We start from the raw sequence: 19,138 nt of genomic DNA, 5'->3' as shown, positions 1-19,138 counted from the left end.
CCCCCACCCCTGCTCCTCCCAGCAATTATTTCTGGGTTCAACACCCTCCATTCCCCAAGTAGATCAATTACAAGATGTAAACTGTTCAGAAACTGGCCTTCTGAGGGGAAAAAACAAGAGAAGCCTAGAAGCCACAAAAGTAAGGCACAACAAAAGAAAACAGTGCCACAAGGGGAAAGGAAAAAAAAGAGAACTTGAAGCCCCTACCAAGCTTTTCTATGAAAAACATATCATACATAGCAAAAATACACTAATTACCAACGTGCTTATATTAAAGGGGGATTTCTTTTTATAAACAATATTTTATTTTCCCACAGTTACATGTAAAGACAACATTCATTTTAAAAGATTTTTGATTTCTAAATTTTCTCTCGTGCCCTTACCCTCCCCCCCATGAGACAGGAAGCAATTTGATATAGGTTATACATGTTCAGTCATGTAAAACACACTACCATATTAGTCATGCTATGGAAAAAAGACACAGATCCAAAGGAAAAAATGTGCACACACACAAATGCAGAAAGTGAAAAATAATATGCTTCAAACTGCATTCAGGTTCCATCAGTTTTTTCCCTGGAAGTGGATAGCATTTTTCATCATGAGTCCTTTGGAATTGTCTCAGATCCCTGTATTGTGGAGAATAGCCTAAGTCATTCACAGTTCATCATACAGTATTACTGTTACTGTGTACAATGGTCTCCTGGTTCTGCTCAACTCACGTTGCATCAATTCATATGTCTTTCCAGGTTTTTCTGAAATCAGCCTGTTCGTCATTTTCTTATAGCGCAGTCGTATTCCATTACATTTGTACACCACAATTTGTTCAGTCATTCCCCAATTGATGGGCATTCCTTCAATTTTCAATTCTTTGCTGCTATAAACATTTTTGTACAGATAAGTTCTTTACCCACTACAGAGAATTTTTTAAGGAATGACTTTTCTTGTATGTAATATTTTAAAATATAAAGAATGTGGCAATTTTTTCTAAACAGATGTGCATTAATTTCTTGAAACTTCATCATAAGTTGCAGCCATGCTGCTCACTTCCCTCACAGCTCTGCTGCTTCATCTCCATACTTGTTTGTCTCTCCCTCCCTCCAATCTTCCTCTTACACGTTGCCTTCCCCTATTAGAATACTCAAGGAGTATTACTAGTCCTTGAAAACAAGGATCATCTAGTTTTCTTGTTTTGTATTTTTTGTACTCAGCACGGTGTCTTTTCACATAATGACAGGCCCAGCTTAGAAAACACAAAAGCAATATGTCCCACAAAATAAGTGGGAGCATTTCCCCAAATGCATTTCCAAAATGGTTCAAAAGTCTGTGAGCAGTTCACATTTATTTTCTGTGAATTAAAGTTTTATTATTTAATGTTGTAGCAACTTGTTTAGTCGTTTTCAATTGTGTCTGACTCTTAGTGACCCCATTTGGGGGTTTTCTTGGCAGAGATACTGGAGGGGTTTGCCATTTCCTTCTCCAGCTCATTTTACAGCTGAGGAAGCCAGGCAAACAGGGCTAAATGAATGCCGGGGGTCACATAGCTAAGTAAGTGTCTGAGGCTCTATTTGAACTCAGGTCCTCCTGACTCAAGGTCAGTTGTTCTATGTACTGTGCTACTAGCAATTATCATATATCGAAACTCTTACTCATATGTACAACCGTTTTCAGAAAAGCGTTAAGACTTACGATGCTGCTAAGATAAGTTCTCACCTTGTAGACTGTCTTTTGTGCAATGTGTGCATTACTTAGACATTATGTAAATAAGCTTAGTGTTTAATTTAATTTAGACCAGACTATAAGTAGAGACACAACTGCTAGAGGACAGAGGGCTAGGTGCTTTGTTTAGAAATGTTACCCTCTTCAACAATTCCACAGATAAGAATTGACACATAGTTGTTTTTTTCCTCATTTCCTTTTTATTTTGGGGTTTGGGGGTGTCATCTTTTCATTATGAAGAAAAGCAGCAAGTTCAACACAAAACAGAAACCTAGGAAGTGGAAGGGGGAAAGCCCAAGATAGAAATTGCAGATATGGAAAGGATGAGGGAAAATGAAGGGAAGATATGGTAATGGGAAGGGAAGTGTCCTGTTGCCCCTGTTCCCTTCTCTTAGAGGGAATTGATTTTGGGGGAGGGGGAGAGTGTAAGAGAATCAAAATACTCCCCAAATAAGGGACTTCTCTGGAATTTTAGGATTAGAAGCAATTCTTACTTCTCAGACGGGGGTCTCAAAATAAGGGGAGACAAAGAGCTGAGGGGGGAGCCCACCTGGCAAAGGCACAGACCCTTCCAAATAAAAACGAACACTTGGGAGAGAAACCAAAACTGAGGGGAATAATACTGTCAACACTTCCCCCAGAACTGGGGAGTAGAGAGAGAGAAAGTGAGGGGGCACCTGGAGATAGGAATATGACAAGTTGGGGAGTATGTGGAGATGGTAGTTGGAATAGAAAGCCTGCCTTCCCCAACAGACTTTTATGGAATAAAACACTCCATTTCCTCCCTTCCCCCCAAACACCCACCAAGAGAACTCTCCACTACGAATATAACATCTTGGTCCCTTTCTCCATCAAGGAAAGCCAAAGAGTTCTGGACCTTTCCTCTTGGTCACCATTTTAGTTCAGGGAACTTAGAGGGCACAAAGTCCCCTAAATTGAGGCTCTGGGTTGAAGACATTCTGTTTCTTGGAGAGAATCTGGGAGTGGGGAAGAAAGGGGCATATTACTGAGGGGACAGGTCATATAAAAAAGGAAGATCAGAGGGCAGAGAGCTCAGCACCCACAAAGAAGGAGAGAAAAAGGATGGAGGCAGAAAATGCAAACTTTAGAGGAAAAGGGTGATGGAGAAAGAATGTTGGGAAGAACTAAGAAAACTGAGATGGCAGTATACCTCCCTTAGGCCACCTCCTCTACCTCCTCACCAAAATCCTCTTCCTCTTCAGCAGTGGCATCCTGGTATTGCTGGTACTCAGAAATGAGATCATTCATGTTGCTCTCAGCCTCGGTGAACTCCATCTCGTCCATCCCCTCCCCTGTGTACCAGTGGAGGAAGGCCTTCCAGCGGACCATGGCAGTGAACTGCTCTGAGACGCGCTTGAAGAGCTCCTGGATGGCAGTGCTGTTGCCAATGAAGGCGACGACCATCTTGAGGCCACAGGGTGGGTTATCACAGACAGCAGTCTTGACATTGTTGGGGATCCACTCAACGAAGTAGCTATTGTTTTTGTTTTGTACATTGAGCATTTGTTCATCCACCTCCTTCACGGACATCTGACCACGGAAAACAGCAGCAATGGTGAGATATCGCCCAGGGCAAGGGTCCCATGCTGCCATCATGTTCTTGGCATCAAAGACCTGCTGGGTGAGCTCAGGCACAGTCAGGGCACAATACTGCTGGATCCCATGGCTGGTGAGGGGAGCAAAGCCAGGCATGAAGAAGTGGAATCGAGGGAAGGGGACCATGTTTACAGCCAATTTCTGGAAGTCAGCATGAAGCTGGCCAGGAAAGCAAAGGCAGGTGGTGACACCACTCATGGTGGCAGAGACTAGATGGCTGAGGTCACCATAGGTTGGCATGGTCAGCTTGAAGGTTTGGAAGCAGATATCATAGAGTGCTTCATTATCAATGCAGTAGGTTTCATCTGTGTTTTCTACTAACTGGTGGACAGAGAGTGTGGCACTATAGGGCTCAACCATGGTGTCTGAGACCTTGGGTGATGGAACCACACTAAAGGTATTCATGATAAAGGGAAAAGGACCCACATGTACAAAACTATTTATAGCTGTTCTTTTTGTGGTGGCAAGGAATTGGAAATTGAGGGGTTGCCCATCAATTGGGGAATGGTTGAACAAGTTGTGGCATATGAATGTAATGGAATTCTATTGTGCTGTAAGAAATGATGAGCAGGAGGAGTTCAGAGAAACCTGGAAGGACTTGCATGAACTGATGATGAGTGAGATGAGCAGAACCAGAAGAACATTATACACAGTATCATCAACATTGTGTGTTGATCAACTGTGATGGACTAGATTCTTCTCACCAATGCAATGGTACAGGAGAGTTCCAGGGGACTCATGATAGAAGGGGATCTCCAGATCCAGAAAAAAAAAAAAAAGAACTGTGAAGTATAGATGCTGATTGAACCATACTATTTCTTTTGGTTTTGGTGCCGTTGTTTTTCTATTTTGAGGTTTTTCCTCATTGCTCTGATTCTTCTCTTATAACATGACTAATACAGAAATATGTTTAATGTTTTATATATATATATATATACACACATACATATATATATATACACACACATACATATATATATATATATATATATATATATATATATATACACATATAATATATATATAAAACCTGTATCAGATTACCTGTTGTCTAGGGGAAGGGGGAGGGAGGGGAGGGAGGGAGGGAGGGAGAAAAATCTGAAATTGGAAAGCTTGTATAAACAAATGTTGAGAATTATCTTTACATGTAACTGGAAAAAAATTAAATACTTTTATTGAAAAAAAAGAAAAAAGGAAAAAAAGGTATTCATGATGTGGTCAGGGTACTCTTCTCAGATCTTGCTGATGAGCAGGGTGCCCATCCCTGGACCTGTGCCTCTACCAAGTGAGTGGGTCAGCTGGAAGCCTTGCAGGCAATCACAGCTCTCTGCCTCTTTGAGCACCACATCCAAGATTGAACCTACCAGCTCTGCCCCCTCCATATAGTGGTCTTTGACCCAATTGTTTCCTGCCCTGGACTGGCCAAAGACAAAGTTGTCCGGTCGGAATATCTGGCCAAAAGATCCAGAGTGAACAGAGTCCATGGTACCAGGCTCAAGATCAACCAAGATGGCACAGGGAACATATTTGCCACCAGTGCCCTCACTGTAGTAGACTGAGATCCGGTCCAACTTCAGGTCGCTGCCCCCATTGTAAGTGCTGGTGGGGTCTATGCCATGTTCATCACTGATTACCTCCCAGAACTTGGCACTGATCTGATTGCCACACTAGCCAGCCTGGATATGTACGATTTCCCTCATGGTTGGAATTTACTTTTGCTTGTCTCAAGTTATGTGCAGGGAGAAGAAAATAATATATAGATATATTTTTTTTTCTCCTTTCCGCTGAACAAGCTCTTTATCAATAGAAGGTTGGAGCTGCTAGTTCAGAACACAACTGCATGAACGTTCTGAGAAGGAGAAAGAAGGAAGGGGGGAGGGGAAGCCGACACATAGTTTTAGTAAATGCTCAATAACTCTGATGAGGTCTCCAGAGCTAATGAGGAAGCTAATACTGACTGAGAAAGAAGCTAAAATATTTTGCCCCTGGGAGATGACTTTAATAATTGTGTGAAAATTTAAGTCCAAAATATTTGCTAGTTTATTTCATATATTATCAACACTGTGAATACTGACAACTAAAATAATCTGCTTAGTTTATTACTTTGTTTTTATTTCATACTTTCCATCTTATTTACAACTTCTCCCTCCTGATCCCTAAAATGTGTTCAATGAAAAGGAGAATTTTACTGTAACGTTTATTCAAGTCATCAAAATGTTGTTAGGCTTGCAAAGTTTGCTTTAGTCTTAGGCTCATTCAGCATTGCCATTCATTTATTATCTGATTGCTCTTTACTATTCAGCAAATACTTATTAAGCAATCGCTATGTTCAATGAACTGTGCTCATACAAGTATTGCTGTTTGAGTTTTTTTAAATACATGTATCTACCTATAAGAAATAGGTTATTTTCTCCTAACAAAAAAAGTCTAAGTAAAAGGAAATGGAAAGTATTGAGGTTCAAATTTATTTAAACATTGACAGTTGAAATATTAAATTTCTCAGTTTCTCTGACCAATTCTCATTAATTTTCTCCCAATTTTATGTCCTGGTAACAATGACTGGAACTAATTTTCAAAGTTCATTTCACTTTATTCCTATGAATTATAAATCTAAAGTGCATTTTTGGTATCTGAATTTAAGCATGTTTCTAAAAAAATGCATGTGAATTAAATTATTTTATAAACACCAGGGGAGATTGCTGCTTAAAGGCATACTAGAGTAAATCCTTCTATAAAGTGAAAGATTCTTTATTAAAAAGAAATCATGGGGGCAGGCACAGTGGATAGAGTACCAGCCCTGGATTCAGGAGGACCTGAGTTCAAATTCAGCCTTCAGACACTTAACAATTTCTAGCTATGTAACCCTGGGCAAGTCACTTAACCCCAATTGCTTCGCCAAAAAAAAGAAAGAAAGAAAGAAATCATGCCCCGATTTTTGTAGTGAAGGAAAGAGTGGTAGATCCAAAGAGTGGAATCCAAAGACCAGGACTTGAATCTCAGTGGATAAGTCACTTTCTCTCTGTAAGCCTCAGGTTCTTCATTTCTACAACGAAGGAATTTCAACAGATAACTTCTAAGGTTTTCTTCCAATTCAAAATCTATGACCTTATGTTTTATCAGTTTTGCAAATTCATTTTTGTATATGCCAATGTAAGGCATACCTATCTATCTATCTATCTATCTATCTATATTTTTTAGTGAGGCAATTGGGGTTAAGTGACTTTCCCAGGGTCACACAGCTAGTAAATGTTAAGTGTCTGAGGCCAGATTTGAACTCAGGTACTCCTGACTCCAGGGCCAGTGCTCTATCCACTGCACCACCTAGCTGCCCCAAGGCATACCTATATTATGATTAACATTTCAAGTAGCTTATACCCTAATCACATATTAATCATGCAAAATGGTGATAGCTACTAGAAAAAAAAATGATGAAGGAACTGGGATTGTTAAAAAAAAGAGAAGACTTGGTGGGAAGGGAAGATAAAACAGTGGTCTTCAGGTATTTAAAGAGCTACTATCAAGTGGAGGATTTAGGCTTGATGCAGATATGCCTCATGGTGCTAAACAGGAACAATGGTTGGAAGTTGTACAGTCAAATTTAGGTTTAATAGAAAGAAAAACTTCCTAAGAATTAGATCTATCCAAAAGTAAAATGACCTGCTTCAGGGAGCAGTGAGTTCCTCTGTATATCACTAAGATCTTTAAGTAGGTGCTGGATGACTACTTGTCTAGGATTTTGTAAGGGGACTGAAAACATTATCAAGATAGACATGAAGATCTATATCAACTTCGAAACTCAATTATTCCGTGTTTTTATAAGTAGCCATTAATAGTAAATGACAGTAATTGACATTAGTAAAAAAAAAAAAAAACCCAATAGTTATTGTACTACCAAAACTCTTATCATAAAATATAATATGGGAAATCGGATGACTGTAATGAGGCAAGAAGGATTTTGAACTACAATAGAAATATGAAATCAAGTATAGTGATATAACATTATCCTCCTAGCTGGCAAAAACAGCAAAAGTTGGACATGTTCACCTACCTAAACAGGGCTTTGCTAACTAATGGAAAGTGAAAACGAGTATGAGGGAGAAAAACAAAATAGAACAAAACCAAACAAAAAAGCAACAACAAAAAACCATTCCTAGCAACAGAACACACAGAAGTCTAGCTCAACTTGGTTCTCACTTTTGTTAAACCTTACCTACAAATGGTAAGATTTTCCAGATGCTCATATTTGTGGATGACATTGTGCTGACTATATCAAGTTCCCAAATACAGGGGCTTTTTGAAAGGAATCACAGCTACTAAAAAGAGAACCCCTGAAAATCCACTTAGGAAAAATGAAATAGACCAAAAAAGACTCTTTCCTAGAGACATTCATCTGAATGAACAGAACATTGTTAGCATATCATGGATATGTAAAAGGTGAGTGGATTGGGACCAGAATGGAATAGTAGGAAGAGAATGAACTAAATTACTTTTGGGTTTTTGTTTGTTTGTTTTTGTTTTTTGCAGAGCAAGGAGGGTTGTGACTTGCCCAGGGTCACATAGTTAGTAAGTGTCAAATGTCTGAGGCCACATTTGAACTCAGGTCCTCCTGAATCCAGGGCCAGTGATTTATCCACTGTGCTACCTAGCTGCCCCCCTAAATTACTTTTTTTTTTTTTTTTAGTGAGGCAATTGGGGTTAAGTGATTTGCCCAGGGTCACACAGCTAGTAAGTGTTAAGTGTCTGAGGCCGGATTTGAACTCAGGTCCTCCTGAATCCAGGGCCAGTGATTTATCCACTGTGCTACCTAGCTGCCCCCCTAAATTACTTTTTTTTTTTTTTTAGTGAGGCAATTGGGGTTAAGTGACTTGCCCAGGGTCACACAGCTAGTAAGTGTTAAGTGTCTGAGGCCAGATTTGAACTCAGGTCCTCCTGATTCCAGGGCCGGTGCTCTATCCAAAGTATTGGGGCAGCTAGATGGCGCGGTGGATAGAGCACCGGCCCTGGAGTCAGGAGGACCTGAGTTCAAATCCGGCCTCAGACACTTAACACTTACTAGCTGTGTGACCCTGGGCAAGTCACTTAACCCCAATTGCCTCACTAAAAAAAACAACAACAACAACAACAACAACAAAAAAGATACAAAGTATTATTGGAGGCAGCTAGGTGGCGCAGTGGATAAAGCACTGGCCCTGGATTCAGGAGGACCTGAGTTCAAATCCGGCCTCAGACACTTGACACTAGCTGTGTGACCCTGGGCAAGTCACTTAATCCTCACTGCCCTGTTTAAAAAAAAAAAAAGATACAAAGTATTATCAATGATCTCAGGATATTCCCTGATACAGCTTATTTCTTTCATTGTTTTTTTTGTTGTTCCTGATACAGCTCAAAGAATGGTTTTTAACATCCTTTTCTCCTAACAGTGCTATAAATCACAAACCACTACAATCTCTTAGGAATCAAAATTGAGTGACATGAATGATAATAGAGACATGCAGTATTCATAAGTAGTCTTAAGTATAGTACCAAATAATGACATCTACAAAAATAGTGTGTTTATCCAATAGATGTCTGCCTAGGTTCAGAGTTGGGCCAACCATGTGATAACAGTGAATAACAACAAATCAATAGTCTGGGTATTGGACAGATACTCTGGAAATATGTAAAGAACTAGAGTCAAACCTCTAGTTTGTTTAGCAGATCTTTTATGGCGAATTTATTAGAGAACATAGTTAATAATTTCATAGATGAAAAGATGTGAATGGGTTGGAATCTGTACCACTGAAGGCAATATCTACAACAACAAAATCATAAAACCACTGAAGTGATGAAGTATAAACTACCACTGAAACTAAGCAGACTTCACCTCAAATGGTCAACACCTCCACAAAAATGTAGGTAGGAACTTACATGCCTTGGAATGCCCCAGGCTACCTGAAAAGCAAAAATAAAAAATGAAGCAAGAAATTATGGTTTTTCCTTAGTCAGAAATCAAATAAGTAGATTAAGAATAATATGAGGATATTGTATTTGTATAGAATTTTATGTTTTACAAAGTTTTTTCTTTTCTATTAACTCAAAAATACTGATTTAGGCAGGGAATTTTTAATCTCTATTTTTAAAATGAGGGAAGTGAGGCTTAGGAAAATGATTTTGACCAATATGTGGGAGATGAATTGGAGAGAGAAGAGATTAGGGTCAAAAAGGAGCCAGTGACTATTACAACAATCCAAGGAAGGACAACAAAAGCATTAATCACTGTGGTTGACAGGAGAATAGAAAGGAGGGATCACACATGAAAATACTATAAAAGTAGAATAGTCAGGATGGAGCAACTGATTTTAAATAGAAAGTGAAGGAGAGGGACAGCCAAGGACAGCCCAGAGGCTTCAAACCCAGTTGGTTGGCAAGATGGTGGTATCATTAAAAAGCAATGGGGAAGATGGGAGAAGACACAGGTTGTTTAGGGTTTTTTTGGTGGAGGGTTAGCCATGTTGACTTTGAGTATGAAACTTAAAGCAGCCCCCTCAAACACTTTAACCTATTTCTTTTGAAAATTCAATAAAGCAAAATGTATGGTAACTATGGTAAGAGCAACTGCCTTCCCACTGTATGACAATTTTTAAAAAACAGTATTAACTGTCAGGAAATCTTTGGGAATATGCTTCAGTCCCAGAGTAGATTTCTTCTCAGCAGGACAAGCCTGAAATTGTATACATGGGATAAAAAGGAGAGTGAATCTACAAGGAAGTGAGCAGTGTGGCTGTCTCTTCTGGTGATATGGAGGTTCCAGGCAAGACAATCATCTAGTTGGTCACAGTGTAGTCATTCTCAAGAATACAAGAAAGTAGTGTGTTAGAACCAGAGGAAGCCAGCTCAAACTAGTATGGGGACTGACTATTCAATATTCATTATCAGGCATTTACACCCTAGAACTCCATAAATGCTACAACAAATCAAGAATGGTTTTATTGTTTTGTTGATTATTTAAAAATTTAAGAAAGTGACCAAGAAAATGTTAATCACGCACATTAGACTTTAAAATGTGCCCTGTTTTTGGAAAGCTTCTTGTTAAACACACACACACACACACACACACACACACACACACACACACACACACACACACACACTTACCAGCACACTGTGGTGTAAAAGGCAGCCAGCATACACAGGTTGGGTGGAGACTGGATTGAGGACCTTTTAATAGAACCATGAGCTAGAAGGGACCATATGAACAGCTATTCTACTTCCCCTCTGCTTTTCAGATAAGGAAACAGGCTCCAAAAGGTTAAGTGACTTACTTACTCAAGGTCACAAAGACAGTACACAGAAGATCCAGATTCAAACTCAGGTCTTCTGACTCCAAATCTAACCTTTTCAAATATACCACAAGGCCTATCTTCAAGCATTGACAGCACTCTGTGATTTTCTAGATGCATAAGTTCTAGTCCCTGCCCTTAAAAGCCATTATAATATAGTTAGAGTAGGAACTTGCAATTCAACTTGTTCAACAGTAATCTTAGTTGAATATTATAAAAATTTGTACATTTTCCAATTCACCACCTAGCTTATCATTCAAGTTTATCAAGAGCAGCTCATATAGAATATAGCACTTGAAGATTTACAAAGCACTTCAGTTAAAATAGCCATACACACACACACATATATATACACATGCATATACATATATACATATACACACAGAGATAGAGATGATAGAGATGTACAGACCAGTAATTTCATCAGTATAAGGAGTCCCTTGTGAAGCACTTCCTTGCCCAGGGTGACAAAGCCAGAATGTGGTATAGGGAGGCCTTCACCTTGATCTTTCTAAGTCTGAGGCCATCTCTCTATCCACAACTCCAAAATGCCTCTCTGACATAATACAAGTTTTATTAACCCATTATATAAAGAATCTGAGGTTCAGTCAATCTGTCAACAAGCATTTTTTAAGTACCTACTATGTACACACAAGCAAAATGGCAAAAGACAGTCCCTGCTCAAAAGTCTAATGGGGAAACAACATGCAAACAGCTATGCATAAATAAACTTTGTACAGATAAATTGGAGGTAATCAACGGAAAGGAGGCATGAGGATTACTAGGGATAAGGAAAGGCTTCTTGCAGAAGATAGGATTTTAACCAAGACTTGAAGGAAGCCAGCAAAACCAGGAGGTAGAGATGAGGAGGGTTCAGAGAGAATAAGTGACAGCTAGTTTCAGAGGTGGCCTTCAACAGCCTAATTCGGCTCCCCTTTCATTACACCATGCAGCCTTGAGTTCAGAATTGCTAAGTCTTAACTTTACATAAAATTAACCAGACTTTGAACTAAATTTGTTAGAAAAAAAATACATTATGCTTTTGTAGGCCTATAAAAGTTTAGTCTGTTTTTTTTTTTAATTTTCCCACAGAAGGAAACAGCTCCCACTCGTGTTTCAGAAACAGGTACAATTAATTACAACTGCCTTTTAAAAGATCACTGCTGAGAATCCATTTTGGCTGCCTTTTCTATATGATGCCAAAGAAATAAATTAAGTATTTTTAAAACTGTTACTCAGTGGTAAATAGATGTGTTCAAAAGGTTCATCCTGTATTCATTCAGGATTCTAGGACTTTGAAAATACCTTAAAACACACACACACACACACACACACACACACACACACACACACACACACACACACACACACCCCACCATAAAGCGGTACACCATCATATTTTTTAAAAGTGAAAGAAAACAAAAAACCCCAAAGAACCAGATCCCCCTCCTCAATTAACATTTCTGTTTGAAGACTGCAACATATTTAATTTGAAATTTCCTCTAGTTGTGCCAAATTAGAGCTTGAAGTGAAGTTTTGAAGTGTACAGTCCTACGTGACATACAAAATACTGTTAAAACAGTTGAGAGTAGGAAGGAATTTTTAAAAAATGTTTTTCTTTCTTCAGTATCATGCACCTGGCAAGAAAAGGGACCGTTCTTGTAAAGCCTTAAAGGCATTCCTCACTCTCTCCTGAGACTCAAACCTACTTATTTTTATTTCCCTTTGTAAACCTATGAAGTTACATCACTTTTTTTTGGCTTGGCTGTACAATTTTCAGTACTTTTCCATGTACATTGTTCCTTGTTCCTAGCCTCCTCTCCTCCCCCGATAATTAAAAGTGATGGTTACTTGACCATGAGGGGGCATCTGGAAAGGAACTGGCTCACTTCCGATTCCTTCTGGCCTCAGGGAGAAGAACCAACAGTTTGTACTGTCATATTTATTTAGTTCAAAATAAATGAGCCAGTCACACAATCAGGCATATGCTTACTCAGTTACTTTACAACATAAACACAAAGAAAAGGTTTTAAGGGAGAAGTCATACTCCCCCAGACTCCTTCCACACTTCCTATTACTTCCATTCTCCTATTCACTCAGTCTCCTGCTTAAACAGAGAATAAAGATGTTGGCTTGGGACAGGAGCTTAGAAATAATTTAGCAATCAAATTAACTTTGTCTCAGAGTTGAAAGGCACCTCCTTAGCCATTCAGTTCATCCCATGAAGGAACCAGACATATCTGAACAACATACCTGCCAAGGGGTTATATGGCTTTTGCTTGAGCACTTACCGGGGAGAGGAGTCCAATACCTTCCAGGTTAGCACATTTCACTTTTAAATAGATCTAATTGTTAAGAAGTTTGCCTCTAGGCCACTTTCACTATTGCTCTAGTCTCTTGCCTGGGGCGCCAAACAAAACAATTAGAATCTATCTTCAACACCAAGGTTTTAAGTACTTAAAGCTAGCTATCTTGCCACTGAACAATGGGCTAGAACTATACAGAAGGAACCCATCAATTCTGGTCTAGGGTTCAGGGGCCAATCCAAACCCTTATGGGTTTAGATAAACATGATACACTAGGCCAAGTTACCATATCTTATGGTGGAGGTGTAACAGGACAAAGGTTTCCTATTTCCTTGCCACAAGGATTAATTTTCCCTAAAAGGTAAAACAAGCTCTCCCTGAGACTTGATTGGCTCCTGCCTCCCTTGGCAGCTTCTTGGTTACATCAGGGCATACAAACTACCAGCTACATAGAGTCTGGGCTCCTCCAAATTGGCAGACTTTTGAAGTCCACTAGAGTTGCCATACCTTACTCTGCCTAAGTAACATTTCCTGTTAGGCAGTTTGTCCTCTAGGTGGACAAAGCGTTGTTGGGTATGGGGTCAGGAAGACCGAAGTTCCAAATCATACTCAGATACTTACAAGCTGTGTGACTCTGGGCATGTCACTTAATTTCTATTGGGTTCAGATTCTTCATCTTTAAAATGTAAATTATAACAGCAAAAATCTCCCAAGATTATTGTAAATAACTGAAAAGTGCTTGGCACACAGTGCTATGTAAATGTGTATTATTATTATTATTATTATTATTATTCTAGAGTTGTATTGCAGAGTTAAGCAGGGCTACCTCAGAACCTCACCAGGAGCATGATTCTGCAGGCTCCTCTTCTCTGCTCACCAGTATTCTGTTAACCTCTGGCTGGCTCCCCAGCTCCCTCCCAATATGACTTGCTTCTACCATGCAAGCCCAGTTGTCCACAAGAGGCTCCTTTTTTATGTCTTTCTCAATCCACTCCCCACCTCAATTCCTCCACCACCATCCCTCATAGATACTCCAGGTGGTCAGGACCAAGTCTTGTCCTCTGTTTCTATGGACACCTATATAATGCCTGTGGTTTCATTTATATAGAGAGCTCAGAATTGTTGAGGGGTACCATGACATTAAGTGGCAAGTCAAACTTGAAGCACCTAGGTAATTCAGAAGAGAGTATACTGGACTACAGTTAGGAAGAGCTGAGTTAGTTAAGATTCAGAAAATAAGTCATTTAACCTCTATCTTACTCAGTTTCCCTCATCTGCAATCTAACACTTTAAAGCAGTATATAGGGGCAGCTAGGTGGCACAGTGGATAAAGCACCGGCCCTGGATTCAGGAGGACCTGAGTTCAGATTTGGTCTCAGACACTTGACACTTACTAGCTATGTGACCCTGGGCAAATCACTTAACCCTCATTGCCCCCCCCCAAAGCACTATATAAATGCTAGCTATTATTAATATTATAGAACTAATATAAGAGGGGATTTGAACTAGGTCCTTCAGAGCCTAAGGCAGCTCTCAATTTAATGCCAGGCTGATTCCAAGTCCATATTTAAAATATTTTGGAGGGAAAATTATATTCATGTCATAGAACACCAGAATTCTATGGAAAATAATTTAGGAAATGATGCTTTAGTCTAATCTCCTCATCTTACAGATGAAGAATGTGAGTCCTAGAGAAGATACATCAATTGCCCAAGATCACACAGCTAGTAACAGAGCAAAGTCTTGAACCAAGTCTTCATCTTAAAATCAAAATAGTCTTCTATCACTCAAACCTTCCACAACTCCCTACTGTCCAACGATAGGACAAGGCTGAACTCTTTGAGTTCAGTACAAATAGTTCCATCTGCATCCAAAACAAGGAAGTAAAAACAATCAACTCAATTTAAAAAGCAAAGGTGGTAAAAAATACTCCAGAAAATTAATTCACCCACAATAAGATGAAAAGGCCTAATTTCTATCGGCCCAAGACATCCTAAGAGTGACTATCATTTTATTATTCCTACCTATGTCCTCCCATATTCTCTTACTCTCTCAAGCACAACATCATTTTACTCATCTGTCTTAAAAATAAGTGAAACATGTACTCAGGGTGTCTACAAAACACGAAACACTATGTGAAGCACTAGCAATAGAAAACTGAAAAATTACATAGCACCTACCTTCAAGTGGTTTAAAACTTAGTGGTGAGATTGTATGTCTATATACATATAGATATATAAATATATACACATATATGCATGGGTTGTGAATGTATGCATATAATATATGCATATAAGTATAAATATGAAAATGTTTACAAATATACACATGGTGTAGATATGTGTACATATATATGTATGTGCTTATGTATATCTGCGCACATAAAAATCTCATCACTAGATTTTAAGCTATGTGAAGGTAGGTGCTACATAAATGTTCATCTTTGTATATGTAGGTGTATATAATGTATGTATAAACATGGAAATTATGCATGCATGCATTAAGTATTATGTACTAAAATATTTATAATTTAAGTATTATATGTTATATATTCTAAAATTGTAATATATGTATTGTGTTCATTATATGTATATATTATATCTTAAATATGCTATATGTTTTTAATACATATGTGTGTATATGCTGTAATTTCCTTACAACTGCATCAATCCACAAGCATTTATTACATGTCTACGATGTGCTAGGCACAATGCTGAAGAATGTATCTTAGGATACAAACACAATAAATGAAACACTCTCTCCTTGCTAGTAGCTCACATTCTAGAACTTTTCATCAGCCCAAGCATGCTGGTACTTTTTAAGCAGCTTCTGTCTATGTTCTTCCCCAAAAGTCCCCCATGGGGTTCCACTGAGCTTGCTTGAGGTCTTCTTAGACATCTCCGAATACTGCAAGGACACTACTTGGAATACTCTGGACGTACAGTGGTTGTCCCCTGATGGTGCCCTGTGGTCAGTCCATCTTTTCTTTCTGGCATACAATTCCGTAATGACATGCTTTATCCCTGTTCTTCAGAGTGTCTCTGGATTACTTGCTCATACTGACCATGCGTCTTTCTATAACTCTTCTGTGTGCTACGCACTGATGGTTCTTTTAAGGTAGTAAATATGAACAACTATGGATAAGTGAATATAGATCACTGGGAGATTTAAGGGTGGAGAGGTAATTACTAGTTGAAAGGAGGAGTATAAGCAACAGAGGCATCATGGAGTTAGTGATACCTGAAGTGGACCTTGAACGATGATATTTAAATAGGTAAAGTTGCCTTCTTTCAGACACTGAAAATTGTGTGTACAAAAGCACAGATTAGGGAGGTGAGGGAAACATAAAAGTAGATCTAAGATTGTAATAGCACACAAGAAATCTATATGAAAGGAAGAATGGGGCCTTGAATGCCAGCATAAAAGTTGGGATTTTATTCAGCAGGCCGAAGAGCACTACTGAAGATTTCTGAGCAGATTAACGGTGTGATAAACTATGCATTAGAAGGACTGTTTGGCTGACAAGATGAATGATACCCTGGAAATGAGACAAAGTGGTACCAGGACAATTAATTAAAATAAATGATGATGATGATGAAACATTTAAATAGTGTTTTAAGGTTTACAAAATGCTTTCTTTACAACAGTCTTGTGAGGTAAATAATATAGGTATCATTATTATCCCATTTTATAAATGCTGAAACAAACTCAGATAGATTAAGCCACTTACCCATTGTGGCAAAGCTAGTAAGTATAAGAGATAAGATTCAAACCTTGCAGTCTCCTGACTCCAAAGTCGGTCCTTTTCCCAATATTGCACAGTGGTCATTCCCTAATGTTTAAATCTTCAAGGAATATGAAAAATTAGTTCTCAAAAGAAAAAAAGGCACACTATTAACAACCATATGAAAGATGTTTTTCCAAATCACTGAGAAAATGAAAATCAATACAGATCTAAGAACTCGCCTCACAATCCACAAACTGGCCAAAATGACAAAAGATGGAAATGGTTAAAGTTGGAGAGGCCCCCAAAGGTTAAGCAAATTGACTAAGGAAGTTAACGACAGAAAGAAAAGGCCCAGATACAGCAACACATTCTTTTGTGGCAAAACATTTGTGATAGCAAGTAATAGGAAACATAGCAGATGGGCCATTGAATGTGGAACAGCCGAACAAAGTATGTTATGAATATAATAGATCACTGCCACTCTAAATGCCATAATTGTAATGACCAAGCTTGGTCTTTAAAAAAGAGTTGAAAAACACATATGCCTCAGTGTTTTGCAGAGATGAGATGCTACAGGTATAGAATATTACACATTCCACATCATCATTGGACATGATTGATGTGCTAAGTTACTTTTTTCCCTTCTTTTGTATTTTTTTAAACAAGGTTGGAACTCGCTGGGTTATTCTGAATACATTTTTTCCTGTGATAAGGTGTCTTTAAGGGGTATTAGGAACATATAAATGATCCAGAGTTCTGCTACAGGGGGAATAAGAAGACAATGATAGTTAAGGGGCATGCGATGGTCTGACATAGGTATGAATAAGATTAGTAGCTAGAAGTATCACAGAGTCAAGGGACAGTGGTGACATCAAGTAAATGCCATGTCTGACCAGCTTAGAGGGGATGAAACAGAGTTTGTGGTTCAGAGCAGATAAGATAACTCTTTACACTCAGAGTAATCATCAGATGAATTCCAAATATCTACACTATCAGGATGGTTTGAAGACTGGTGTGCTCAGATCTTCATCTTGAGCGGCAAACCCTTTTCACCTTATTTATATTTATTCATTCATTCATTTTATTGCTGATGGAGTCCCTTTTGCTGGCTTATTAAGAATTAATTTCCTCTCATCTTATTTTTCATCTAATTTGCCTTTCTTTGTTGCTTTCTTCTCATCATAATATCCAGTTATCAACAGAATGTGATGCCACCCACCTTTATTAACCCTGAAAGATTAACATGAAGAAATATACACAGACTGTCTATACCTCTACTGATTAGATCCCAACAGAAAAATACACATAATAAAAACCAGACCAAAGCTCCTTGTTGTCTGAAAGGAATACTCAACCACAGAGCTTGAGAGAGGAGCTGACCTATGACAAGAGACACATAAATAAACAAACACCACACTTCTGGGAGTTGGGCGCTTGCCCAGACATTCAGAAGTAAAGGATCTAATAGACAGAACATATGGGAAGCTCCCACCCTAATGGTAATCAGACCATTCTGTTTTGTTCTTCACTATCAGCACATGATTGCAACTATAATGTCATACTATATGGAGGATTTTAATTTAAGTCCTTCATCATGCTAGTAGACACAAATCTACCATTTAACAATGATATACTGGCTCCTGAAAATGTAGAACTTCACAACTAAAAAGATATATTTGGACCTTGCAGACTGCATGGGATCACTTTACATTTAGAGGAGAAACTTTACCTCTCTTATCTTTACATGAACAAAAAGAAACTTTGATACAACATCAACAATAAAATTGGGTGAATAGTAAACATCCTCCTACCTGCAACAGATGACTGCTTTGCATGAAAGGGCCAAATCCAGGAAGATCTGCCTGACTTCAAATGAGAGAGCATACTTCAATGTGTGACCATCAATGATCAAGGCAATGTCGTTTTCTTTGCCCAGAGAATCTCCAAGGCAAGCACAGTGCTCAGTAAGGGCTTCTCTTGTTGCCTGAAATAAGAAAGAGATGGGAGAGGTAAGAACTAAATCTAAATTCTTCCATCAAAAAGCCCTAAAATTTCAGTATCACCCTTCATAAAATGCATTATCACTGTTCGTCTTAACATTATACACTAATATGTCACCTTAATATCATCAAAAGCCTGTTGTCCTGGTCAACATGCCTTATATTTAGGTCTTTGGAGTAGTTCAATGAGTAAACTCATCTTTGATTTAGTACTGGATCTCAACTATTCAAATTTGGTCTGATTAAATAGTTTCATTAAAAGAGGTTATAACATATTTTTATGCCCTCCCTTTTATATCTTTCTGTGGCCCTTAGCCTCTTATTACAAGTGTAAGGGAAACTCCATATGAATATTTATTTCTAATATGCACTTTAAATCTAGTAAGACCATCTTCATCATCAGGTAATTTGACAAACAACTGGCTTTCTCAATATGGCACCAGATGTGTTTTA

General features: G+C 38.5%; 1 protein-coding gene and 1 pseudogene across 5 annotated transcripts in view; both read right to left on the bottom strand.

Moving 5' to 3' along the window:
- Nucleotides 1-19,138, bottom strand: part of ATP8A2 (ATPase phospholipid transporting 8A2) — a 787,448-nt gene that overhangs the window by 381,057 nt on the left and 387,253 nt on the right. For all 5 annotated transcript variants that reach the window (XM_043998327.1, XM_043998326.1, XM_043998328.1 and 2 more), the window contains exon 25: nucleotides 18,497-18,669. In XM_043998327.1, the coding sequence (XP_043854262.1) occupies nucleotides 18,497-18,669 (173 nt within the window). The remainder of the gene's footprint in view (nucleotides 1-18,496; nucleotides 18,670-19,138) is intronic.
- LOC122751327 lies at nucleotides 2,893-5,033 on the bottom strand (annotated as a pseudogene).

This window comes from Dromiciops gliroides, chromosome 3, assembly GCF_019393635.1.
Source record: "Dromiciops gliroides isolate mDroGli1 chromosome 3, mDroGli1.pri, whole genome shotgun sequence".
NCBI classification, from domain to species: domain Eukaryota; kingdom Metazoa; phylum Chordata; class Mammalia; order Microbiotheria; family Microbiotheriidae; genus Dromiciops; species Dromiciops gliroides.
This window is presented reverse-complemented; position numbering and strand designations above follow the sequence as displayed.